Raw genomic sequence first — 13,338 nt, 5'->3', positions numbered from 1 at the left:
ATCTATGTATATCATGCCAACTTTATTTATCGCAGCCACCATTGACAACGATCTCTTGATCTTCCGCAGCGGAAATCAAATAAGATAACTTGTTCATTGATATCAACAAAAAGAAAAGACGATTTATTGATTTTATTTCTGCATAATGGGCAAGTCATGCGTCCAAAACCAAGCCATCTATCAAGGCAAACTTTATGAAAAGAATGATTGCATATCAGCTCTCTAACTGCTTCTCCTTCTTCTATTTCGCATAGACAAACTGCACATTCTACTGAATCCCAAGTCCCTGCAAATTATAAAGGCAGAGCTATAGTTTGAAATATATAGATTTTTCAACTTGCCATCAAACTATTATCATGCATATTTTATTTAATGAATTTTTAAACACAGATATTGAATATAAGCAAAAGCTATTCATGAGTTCGTTGTTTAAATCGATCTGCACCTAATATTGTGGCTCCACTCTTGCCTGTTGATTCGGCTTCGAAACTCCTAATTAGTATAAAACCATGAGAAGAAGAATTCTCTGAAATGGTGGTACTGTTGATGTTGTAAATTAAATGAGAAGAAGATCGGAGGAGGAGGAAATCCAAAGCCCATTTCAACTGAGTCACAGAAAAATATACATAGTTCAGTATCTTTGATGCTCCAAACATTTTTGTTTAAGGAGATAGATTTAGGTGAAGAGAAAAAGAAAGCAAGAATTCAAAGGAAGCTTTGTTTAATGTGAAGGGGGAAGAGAAGCTTTATATAAACTACTCCCACACCTAGGGCTGGGTTTGGTTAAAAACCAAATCCTAAACCGATTAAAAAAATAATACTTGGTTTGATTTAGTTAGGTTTGATTTTAAATTTTTAAAAATCGATGTTATTTGGTTTGGTTATGATTTTACTTAAAAAAAATCATGAAAATAATCAAATCGAACCGATAAATTATCTATCTATCTATCTCTCTCTCTATATATATTATAATTATTTATATATAATTTATGAATAAAATATAAATATTTTATTAAATTTAATTTAAAACTAAATTTTAATCTATGTCTAGCTCAATCAATACTTTAGCTCAATTGCGTAAAGCCCCAAACCCAACCCCAATTCTACCTACTATTACTAATAAGTTAACCATACGATCTCTACCTCACTTTTTTTACTTCAGCTTTCACAATACGAGTTACCATGGTCCCTGATTCAAATGGTAGTTTTATGTTTCCTTATTTATTCAATTGTTTTTCTATATGATTAGTTCACCTAACTAGTCTATAAAGTAAATAGATAACTCAAGTTTGCCCAATTCTATCTCTTCTTGCGGTACAATGCAACGGAATATAAAACTCTGTTTTACAATGTACATGTATGTGTTTGTATGTTGTTGGATAATCTTAATGTCTATAATACAAAACTGGTGCTTTTCATCTTAATGTTGATTTTGTTTAATGTGTTTGTTTTGATTTTTAAGAGTTTATAGTGTCATTTGTCCATTACTATACAGATATTTCATTAGAAGTTGTTCAATGTGATACTCTTTTCTATGGGTTTAAAAAAGGAGTTTATTCTAGAGATGGTTGGAGTAGGCTAGTCAATAACCAAAAAAATCGAAAAACCGAACCAAACCGACGGTTATATTTTTTTTGTGGTTTGATTTGGTTTTAGAAATTTAAAAAACGACTAAATTGATTTTTGTTCTGATTTTAACCACTAACTGACCCATGAACACCCACCCCTACCCACACCTCAGTTTTAATGTTGGGTGTGTGTGGTATGGACAAAACAATTTTCCAATTATTTTTTTTAATATTTGGATAAATAAAGTATTTGGACAATATGTTTTTGACAAAGCAATTAACTTTTAAAATTTTTTAAAAATAACTTCCCTGATAAAAGTTGTACAAGTGATCTATTCCAGGTAAATTATATCTTCCCCAACCTCCAATTTAATTGATCTATATCTTCACCCATTTCTATGGCCCCTCGTTCCCACCACTCCAAACCACAACCCCAGCAAGGATTTCGTATAGTATTATCGATATACAAATGTTTTTAAAATAATATTTTTTTAATTTACGTGTGAACACAAAAAAAAATAAACAAAAAATGCACTATTTTTTACAACTAAAAGTTTTTATTAATCACCAGGGAGAATTACAAAACAATAAGCCACCTCAACTAGTTAATCTAGGGGTAAAAACAACAAACCTACGGTTTCATGCCTAGGTAGGATAGCAAACCTACAGTTTCATGCCTATTTAAAGGATTTAGCTCATAGTGAGCTGTATTCTTGTCTTGCTACGTCTAGGAACCTACAAGGTATTACAAGAGCCAAGAGTAGACTAAAGCTAACTTAGCGCAGTTTGGCCATGAAATTTTTTTCCTTTTTTTCGAAAAAAATTTTTGGAGTTAGAAATTATGGTATTTGGTTATGAAAATTTGAAAAATAATTTTGAAAATTTTTTCTGAAAAGGGAAAAAAACAGGTTTTTGGTGTTTTCATAATTTTTCAATTCCAATTATTATTATTATTATTATTATTATTATTATTATTATTATATATAACCCAATCTTTTAAATTTTTACATAAAACTCTCCTTATAACTACTTTTTTCAATATTATGTATATAGCAGTTTTAAAGAATAAGATAATTATAATTTCAAACTTAATGCTATTCTAATTAATATATATATCTTTTTCTCTCTCATTATTATTATTCTCCCTTATTTAAGACATTATTTTACTGCTAATGATCCTAATTACTATAATATAATAATAATAATAATAATAATAATAATTCTGTTGTGATACGGACGTTTAAGGAATTATAGTTGTGTAATTAATAATGGATAATCGCTTTTTATATTTATGGAATTAATAAAGTTGTAACAGATTAGCTTACCACTGTCACAAATTATTCTCATTTTTAATTTGATTATATATATTATATTGTGTACATCTTTATTATACTATTCAACTATAAATAATTTATACCATATATATGCTAAAAATATAAATCGGTGATACATATTTTTCATAAAAAAATATGTCTAATTTAACAAATTTATACCTTAAACTGCGACTGCTACCTTTATATTCTAATTTAACAAATTTATACCTTAAACTGCGACTGCTACCTTTATATACCATAATACTTGATATCTTTATACACAAAGTATTATATTTATGCCCATAAATATATAAAGTATTATATTTATAATAGAAATATAAAAGTATGTTATATATAAAGTTTATACCATGTATATACTATATACACACATATATAAATATACAAAGTATAAAGAAATATGAAAAAATTGAAGGAAAGGTGTTTTTAAGTCTTGAATGAAGGATTGGTGACATTGACCAACAGATAGGGTCAAACATCATTAGGAAACTCGATTAAGTTAATTGTGGACTTGATTAATATTTTTAAAACTTTCTAATCTTTTCAAAAATACAAATTAACCCAACTCACACCCCTCTTCAATCCAAATCAACCACTCTCTCTCTCTAGCTTCTCTCAACTCTCTCCCAACCAACAGTTCTGCAAAATTTCTCTCTTCAACCTCCGATGACGAATAGTCGGATGAGTTTCTTTTCGACTTTCAACCGTCAATCGGCGTGAATACTTCTCCGGCGACAACAACTTCGAGTTCTTCGTCCTCCCATTTCCCTTTTCACAGGTAAAAAATTATGAAGAAACAGAGGAACTTGGGCCAATTACTCTTCTGGTATTGAAATGTGGACTGAATAAAACCCTAATTTATGGTATTTTTGCATTTCTTTTTCTCGTTTTCGTACTATTGATTCGAATTTGTTGGTGATTTTTGGTCACAGTTTATGTTCTTAGTGTGTGTATGATATGTTGGTGTTGCTGGATTGATTTGTTGTTTGTCTTGGTAGAAATGGTATTGCAATAGTTGAAACATCTAATGTAATAGATGAAACATATGATGCAACAGATGAAAATCTGATGCAACAGATTAAAAATTTAATGCAACTATGAAAATCTGATGCAACAGGTGAACAATCTAACAGATTATTCATCTGTTGCAATAGACGACTCTTTTGTTTGGAAGAAATCTAAACAATATTGATCCAACAGATAACTGATTAGTGATCTACTTTTATTCTTTCCAATGGTTTACTCTTTATTTTACAACAGATTAGGACAGTTTTTATTCTTTCTAATGATTTACTCATCCGTTGCAACAAGTCGGTTATCTGTTGCAACAGACAATATACCTGGTGCAACAGATTAGTGATCCGTTTTTATTCTTTTCAACAGTTTACTCATCTATTGCAATGGGTTGGTTATATGTTGCAACAAATAAAATACCTGGTGTAACAGATTAGTGATCTATTTTTATGGTTTCCAACAGATTACTCATCTGTTGCAATGGGTCAGTTATATGTTGCATCAGATAAAATACCAGGTGCAAGAGATAGTGCTATTTTTATGGTTTCCACGAATTACTCATCCGTTGCAACAGGTCGGTTATATGTTGCAACAGATAACATACCTGGTGCAACAGATTAGTTGTCTGTTGGAACTGTTATATTATTGTTATGCATTAATCAATTATAATCTATGTTATGTTCCTGTTAATTTAAGATAACATGGCTTCTAAAAGAAAAGAAATTGAATTAAGTCCAAGTAAAGGAACAAGTGTAGCAGCTCAGCTACATCCACCACTCTATGAGCTTGCTTTACAGACGTTATCTCAATTAGGAGCAGAAGATAATGAACACGGGGAGAAGGAATCTTTCAAAAGAGATTATCCAAATGCTAATAGCCCTTCCGTCGAAGAGTTGGTCAAAATCTTCAGCATTGATCGTTATCCTGTGAGAATACAGTGCGATGGTGCCATGGATTTAACGGGTGATCTCGTGGTTAAGTCAGTCATGGGAAAATTTTTCGTCGCCTTCAGAAAAATACTTTGAGAACAAAAATTGGATTCTTAGTTCAGGGAAAGGTTCTTTGGGCAATATCTTGATTTGTCGGAGGACAACAATGCTCGTTTTCAGATGAAAATGGTATATGATCTTCTCAAGAACAGGTTTATGTATGAAAACAAAGATAAGATGGATGAGGTGTGGATAAATTATTATGGCATGCCTGTTTGTTTTGGTTGGGAGGAGTTTGCTATAGTTATCAGACTAAAATATTGTCCTTTTTCTCCTTCTCAAGTTATACCTACTTTGACCCAACAAAAGCACCCCGCACACCCAAAAAAGGAAAGGGAAAGTTGAGTGATCATGATGACCTGGTTTCCATTGTTGGTCTAAGCTTCAAAAACAAAAATTTGATTGAAGCATTGAAAGGTAAAGGACTTTCAAAGAAGCACAAGAAATCATTGTGCTTGATTTGGTTTGTATATAATGTTTTTTGGGCGAGAGACGTTAACAACAACATAAGCCTCGGTTTAATAAATATCTCCGAGGATCTTGAGGTATTTAACAACTATCCTTAGGGTTATAAAATCTTCAAAATAACTGTCAAATATTTGTTGACTTCGCTAACGCCAAAAACAGTCAACTTATATGTTTTTTCATGGGCCTTCATGGTAAATATTTCTTTTATCATGATATGATTCATCATTTTTTTATTCAATAATGCTTTTGATGTAGTGGCGTTATGTTATAAGTTTGGGCATTCGAAGTCATTCCTTATTTGAGACAACAAGTGAACTACCGGGAAGAAGTTTCTTGTCCAAGAATTCTGAGATGGTTGTCGGCCAAAACCGATAAAAATGCAAAAAATTTTTATCTTTTCAATCTCCCCAAGGAAGCAGTAAGTCCAATTCTAATCAAGTTTTTGTTTTAATTAATGACTAAATGATTTCATCATCATTCTTAATATATGTATCAATTTATTTTAGATTATCCATTCGTGGCTTGTTTCGACCAACCGAGAGTTGAAGATGTCATTTTTTCTTACTTTACGGTTTGTGCAAACTTTATCGGACCTTAAGGTCGTTGATGAAATAAAAATGAAATTGTTTGGAGCAAAAACCATCACAAGAAAAATAATTTTGGAGGGTGGGGCTAATGATGCTCCCTTACAGTTTTTGAAACAACAAACCATTATGATTATGATTATAATAGTTGTACAGATTTTTCTCCAGATTTTGTAATGTTCTTCATACAAATGTCAAGACTACAAGGTGAAACACGATGGAGTGATTAATGCTATTAATGCACTAACTGCTTTTGTAAAGAAAATGACATCTAAGAGGGGTGTCATTCTATCAAAGAGGATTTCATATCCAGACACTCCACTAAAGATCAAGGCAGCTAAGAGGAAAAGGAAAGACACTTCCAACGCATCATCAATCATAAAAAAAGCAAGATTGCAATGCCTCTATATTTGTCTTGCACCGATGTTCAGTGTGCAAGGGCCACATAAGAGCAGCATGAGCTGAAGAAGGTGAATATATATTATTTGTTCCAAAAAATAAACAAACACATATCTGTTTCAGCAGATGATACATTTGCTGAAAATTATCAAACAGATGCATACATCTGTTGCAACTATTGTCTAACCTATTGCATCAGATTCATTATCTGTTTCAACAAATGAGTCTTATGTTATAACAGATGGGTCATCTGTTTAAAATTATCGTACTGCTTTGATTTACCTGTTCGAATTTTTCCCAACAGATAATCCATCTGATGCAACATAAGTCTCATCTGTTGTAACAGATGGAAAATCTATTGTATATATCTACTTAGCATTGTTCTGACTTTTCAGGTGGATGTCACAGCTACTGTCGAAGAGCATAATATGACAGTTGATAATTCATCAACTGCTTCCAAAGCTGAAGAAAAAGTGGAGCTTGTTAGTTTGGGAGAACGGAAGAATTACCCGTTTGAAGGGTTCAACATCTCGGACGAGGCTCTAAAAAAACCAACACAGTGGATCAACGACTATTCAGAATGAATTGCCGAAGGGTTGTTGAAGCATCATGCCGGCAGGTACATAAATCAATTTTTATGGATATTGATTTATACAGTCCTTGTTGTAAGAACCTAACATTAACACATATAAATTATCATGTAGAAAACAAAATGACGAGCGCTACAAAGTGAACGAATTGAGTCTTAGTTTCGATATATTTGATTTTGTTGTTGCACATCCCGAAATAAAGAATTGGTTCTATTTGATGTTACAGCCCCAAACTTGCTGGAATGATGAGGTTTAAAGGCCATACATATTACTATTAATTAATACTTTATTTAATTGCATCTGCATATTGATTTTTTCGTCACGTAATCCAAAATGTTTGATAATAGTGCAGCACATCGATGTCATTTTTTACTACCTCCGAAAGAAGACCAAGTTGCAAACACAAGAACAATACAGATACACAACAGGCAATTATTGTACAAAGTTTACATCAATAATGCCTACGATAGGTATTGTCAACAACAGCCGGAAGTTTTCCAAAATAAGGAGTGCTTAATCAACATCATTAAAGGTTTTAGCATTCCGGCTGGCTTACCTTGGCATTTGGTAGATGAAGTGTACATCCCAATTAATTGTGGTGATGAATTCCATTGGTTGTTGGCTGTCGTCATTTTAAAAGAGAGGCGCATCTGAGTTTATGACTCGATGTCTCAAAGGAGACGTTTTGGGCCGTCGTCTGAGATACAAAAGCTGGCCAAAATATTGCCTACTTACCTTGATATGAGTGGCTTTTTGGATCAAAAGGTTCGTACTGATTGGTCGACGATTGAAGCATACCGGGATAAAATGGCTAATCCATTTGATATACAATAAGTTGATGGAATTGCTCAACAAACCATTGGTAGCCTATAACTTTAAGTGTCATGATTTAGTTTCATTTCACAAATTTCACAAATTTCACAACGTTTGCATGAACTGCAAGATATGGATTATCTATTTTTTTATAATGCAGGAATTGTGGTCCTTTTGTTGCCGCCTATGCCGAGTATTTGAGCGATGTATTACAGGTACCAAATGATAGACTTGATGTCGGATTACTTCGCAAAAGATATACTGCTCTTTTATGGAAATATGGAGAAGCGACAGCTCAGAAGCCGTACGTAATCGACGTTAAAGATCCACGACGACCAAAGCTGAATTCCATAGCACTGGATGAAGAACAACTTGTCCATATTGATTAGATCTTTATAGCTTTAGTCCGTCAATGTAATAATCTATCCTCCTTGGTTTAACTTGTTGATTTATTTGTAGAGTAGATCATTAGTACTCATAATAATTTTTTTTATATTTTATTTATTTGTTGAGTTATTTCATGTAATTTCCGAAGGCTTCGATTTATTTTATTTTGTCTATGAATATAATTAATTCTGAGTTTTGAACATGTTAATTGAAATAGAGTACTAGATTCAAATATCGCAACAGATAATACATCTGCTGCAACAACGACATATCTTATCAGAAAGATTTAGAAATATGTTGCAACATGAGATGCAACATGTAGGTCATCTGCTGGAAATTATATAACAGGTCTTCCTGCTTTTTTTATTTTCTCCAACAGATTACCGATCAGATACAATAGATAAGTTATATGTTGCAATAGATCAGTAATCTGTTGCGATAGACAGACGGGGAACATCTGCATAATGCAATAGATGATCAACCTATTCTAACAGATAATCAATCTGTCACAACAGGTACTATATCTGTTACGACAGATATAAAATCTGTTGCATTATAAAAATTCAACTTTGCTAGATATAAAAATTATTGCCCCTATATGTATAGTGAATTGGCTGGAAATGAAAATTTGTTATTGTGTTCGTCTCTGTCTGTACATGTTCTTTTTTATACACGAGTTCCAACCATTTAGTTAGTACCCCATATGCCCAGACCCATTGCATCTTTCCCACAATGGTGTCGCACACACCGATCATTTATGTGCTGATCACAAACACTCGATGTATGCAAGCGAGTACGGCCCGCACGCTGCACCAGTTGTGTTTTTTGGGAGCTGGATGTTCTTATTTCGACCTTCAAAAATCCATGATTCCTTCGCTAAGACTTCAGCCGACAAATGATCCATCAACTTACTCTGCGTCAACAACTTGGGCAACAACTTCAAGAGTGGCTGCATGTGGGTTAAAAACGTTTTCTTACTGAACACAGGTAAGTTGCAGTCATAAACCTTAATTTTTCCCTCGTATAATAGTATCTCAATAGTGAGAAAATGGGTGACATCCACGTTCATGACTGCAAGGATTCTCTTTGCCTTGGTCCAGCTCTTGCCATGTGGATATGGCCTCTTTCCTCTAACATATTTAGTTGCTTCTTCATCCTATTGGAACATAGAAACTAAATGATCAAATCTCGAGCCACAGGAATTAGCTATCTTACAGAGTTTAGCATACCTATCCTTGAAATTGTTGTAGAAGTAAAGGTCCATTATCTTATCGTCAGCATCATAAGCATCCGGGTACACTAATTGCCTGCCCCTCATGAGGCAGAGAATTTCATCAACATACTGTGGTATAAGAAGACAATTTTTAAATAGGTTAGTAATTGTAAAGAATAAAAACACAGTCGGAAGAATCCGATGCAGAGGGTTCTCTGAATCAGTTCACAGATTACCCAGCCAACGCAACTTATGCAACAGATGTGTATTATGTTGCAACAGAATACCAAGTTTTCGCAAAAGATTACACATCTGCTGCATAGATTCTTCTTCATGGAGTAGATTGGAAGGGTAGATTAGCAAAAGTAAACTTACCTTGTCCTCGTACCACACGCACATATTTGTCATATTCTAGAAGTCTTTGGCGATAAATGAATGCATGGTGTATTCTTTTTGAACCTCTATCTTGATGAATTCTTCCAGTTCCTTCTTCTTCTCCTTGACAAGCGCTACGAATATGTCCACCTTCTTCGGCGACCCCTGAACTTCAACAACTATTGGAGCGGGGGGAGTTGCAATTTTTGCTGATTTCAAAACGGAGAGAATTTGTCTAATTTTTCTTCTCTTCCTCCTAACCTCCACTGTAGGAGTGCATGGCTCCCTTACTTCGTTGGATGGTATAATACCCCTCCTGGATTTCAACTCCTCGACAGCTTCAGCAATAGCCTCTGGCTTGTCGAGGAGTTTATCCTCTCTGTCCTTACACACTTTGCATTTGCAATGAGAACATGAGGGTGAGAAGGGGTGAGAGAGACCACTGTAACGGTGGGAGAAACCGGTGTAGGGGTGAGAAAGAGGACCTGTGCAAAGGGTGTTTTCAAATATATTTATTTTTTTTTGAGCACCAACATGCTCATAATCACGACTGGCAGCAGAAGCAGAAGCAGGATGGCTGCCACCATAAAAAACAACTCCACCAGCAACACCCCCAGAAGAAGCACCTGGATCTGTTTCTGTTTTAGTTAGGTCGTGAAGAGCTTCAACATTAGACTGACTTTGCCTAACTACTCTTCTTATGGATGTTGCTCCATCCAGTTCCTTCTTTATTAACTTCACCATTGGATCTTCTTTTGTATCAACAAGACCCAGACTAAGAAAAGAAGTCATCCCCAGCTCATCAATGGTAGGCATGATAAAAGGATGCACAACCTATAAAAAAAATAATAGGAGGAATTTAAATCATATAATAATAATTTGCAGTCAGTTGGGTTACATGAGGCTCGAGTTATGTTAACACAGTTAACTTATGGAACAGATGATCTAGCTACCGCAACAACTAATTTTTATGTTGAAATAGATTGATAATATGTTGCATCAAAATACCCATCTGTTGCATAATTTACAGTAGATGGGTAATCTGTTGAGTAAGGTTCAGAGAACAGAGCAACATATGGTTAATCTGATGTGAAATATGGATCGTTGTTGTAACAAATTACCCATTTATTGCACCAGTTGCAGTTGACGGGTAATCTGTTGCAACAGATGGAACATCTATTTCAATATCTTTCTTTGAGGCAAATTATTTTAGTTGAAAGAAGATGTACTGCATCATCCGGAGGGTTAAAGAGATCAGCGTCGTTAATATTTTTTTGCTGCTATCTACTGCATCCAACCACCTAAGGATCCTTGGATGAGAAACCTTATCTAGGTAATCCGTGAAATGCTTTCAGAGGGGAGGAATGGCTTCACATGCCTAAGCCTAAAAATTGTAAACAGGAAGTAAGAAAAAAAAGTCACAAGTATATTCAATATAAATTAATGAATGAGTAAAAATAGTGATCAATTTTACCATGAAAGCCCAAGTAAATCCATATAATGTGGTCGTCTTTGGATTTAGCTCTTTCAGCAAATATTTGACAGTCAAGTAGTAGCAGTCGTAGCCCCAGGGATAATCATTGAATTTCCCAAAATCATCAGCAAGTGCTAACAAATCATGTTCTATGACTTTGTTGACGTCTTTTGTCAATAAAACGGAATGGACAAACCAAACTAAGCACAACTTCTCCTTGTAGTGCTTTCGTATGTCTTTATTCTTGAGATCCTCTATCAAATCATTCACTTTGTAGCTAGGTCCAACAATGCCCAACAATTCTTTTTTTTACCTTGCGTTTGTTGGACCCTTTGTGGGGTGTTTTCTTGATGGCAGGTTCTTCTGAACGATCGCATCTCAAGCCCGTCACAATAGCAAACTCTTTCAATCCAAAACAAACCGGCATGTCACAGTAGTTGATTCAGACTTTATCCATCTTATTTCCTTCCTCCTTCGGACCTCTATCATCCCCCGTATACATGATCCTACGCTTGAGAAGGCCATATACTATGATCATTGGAAAACGGAGAGGGCAAGGCCCAGACAGCTCAAGAAAGTGTGCAAAGTGGCTCTTCTTAAAAAGTCCATCTATGTTTTCCTTCTTCATAATACTCCTAAGTTCGTCAAAAGGTTTCCGCAACTGACGTTTAAGTACAAGATCACCAAATACTGCATTAAGGTTATTCATTGACATCGTAACTCAAAACTTGTCAATACTAATGGTTTTGACAGAATCATGCTGAAATTTTTATATTATTTCACGCCCCATTGGTGAGGAGGAGTTATCATTTTCCTCGGCTTCATTTTGCCCTGACTGAGATTGTTCTAGAAGTTCCTCTGAATCTATCTGTACTCTAGCCTTTTTTGTTTGGTATTCGGAAGTTGATCCACTTTCTCCACTTTCTGTTTCTTTTCTTTTGGGAGACATCTTTTAACTACAAACAAAAGAAAAAGAAAAAATACATTGCATTTGATATCAGCATAATTTTTTTTAAAAAAGGTGAGATAAAACTCAATAAATTATTCTTACCACATAACCAAAAAAATAATCCAACGAACAATCCATTAGTTGGAACAGATGGGGAACCCGAATCTGTTTGAAGACCTATTTAATATCTCCCCACAGATATTTCACCTGTTGCAACAGGTGGAGAAATTTCAATAAATTATTCTATGTCACATTACAAGAAAATACTCCAACGGATAACCCATCAGTTGGAACAGATGGGGAATCTGTTTGAAGACCTATTTAATATCTCTCAACAAATCTTCCACCCATTGCAACAGATGAACCACCACCACCATAACTAATGCCACAACCAATGCCACCAATGCCACCAATACCAACACCAAGACCACTGACACCACCGCCAAAAAACACAAATATCAACAGCCACCAACAACACCGCAAACACGATCCAATAATACCACGACAGTCAACAAAATACTGAAAGAAAAACTAGAGTTTTCTCGAGTGCTTCCTATTTTTTTAGCATCAAAACTCAAAATTGTTAACTCATTCTCAAAGATAATACAACTAAAAGTCTTCTTTTTTATCATTAACTAAAAAGCCCTAATTTTTAGAATAAAGAACAAATGTAGAACTCTTCTCAAACTCTGCGAGAATGAAGTTGAAAAAAACAACTATATGTAGTTGTAAATAGGAAGAAAATTGACCTGTTTTGAAGGGTTAGCAATATGTTGAGTAGTTGTTATTTATATTATTGAGAGAGAGAGGACACCCCGAGAGAGAGAGAAAGAGAGAGAGAAGAGCGAGAACTTAAGATTTGGAATAAAAAGTTTTTCACGCAAATGGATGATTTGTATGGGTTGATTTGTAATTTTGGAAAAGAATGACAAGTTTTGAAATTGCTAATTTGGTCTGAATTGATCTTAATTAATTTTAAAAATTTTAAAAGATATAGTTTCTAAAACTTTGAGTTAATGAGAACTCATTTCAATTCAGAGTGATCGATCGATTACTCGGGTCAGGATGAACGCAATACCAATGCCATGCAATTGCAAAGACTCGATTCAATTTGTAGTTGACCTTGCGAGCTCATTCATTCATACCTAGTTGCACCTAAATCAACTTAGGTACTATCATTGTCC

At 34.3% G+C, this 13,338-nt stretch overlaps 1 protein-coding gene across 1 annotated transcript; it reads right to left on the bottom strand.

Moving 5' to 3' along the window:
- LOC107879829 (RING-H2 finger protein ATL32) lies at window positions 1–728 on the bottom strand. The gene is made up of 2 exons (XM_016726770.2): window positions 446–728; window positions 1–286 (listed from the first exon to the last, which is right to left on the bottom strand). Exons 1-2 carry the CDS (start codon window positions 654–656, stop codon window positions 27–29), a joined length of 471 nt encoding a protein of 156 aa, XP_016582256.2. The 5' UTR covers window positions 657–728; the 3' UTR covers window positions 1–26.
- Between the last annotated feature and the right edge of the window lie 12,610 nt (window positions 729–13,338).

The sequence above is a fragment of the Capsicum annuum genome, chromosome 8 (assembly GCF_002878395.1).
Source record: "Capsicum annuum cultivar UCD-10X-F1 chromosome 8, UCD10Xv1.1, whole genome shotgun sequence".
Taxonomy (NCBI): Eukaryota; Viridiplantae; Streptophyta; class Magnoliopsida; order Solanales; family Solanaceae; genus Capsicum; species Capsicum annuum.
The sequence above is the reverse complement of the archived record's forward strand: the minus strand, read 5'-3'. Positions and strand labels throughout refer to the sequence as shown.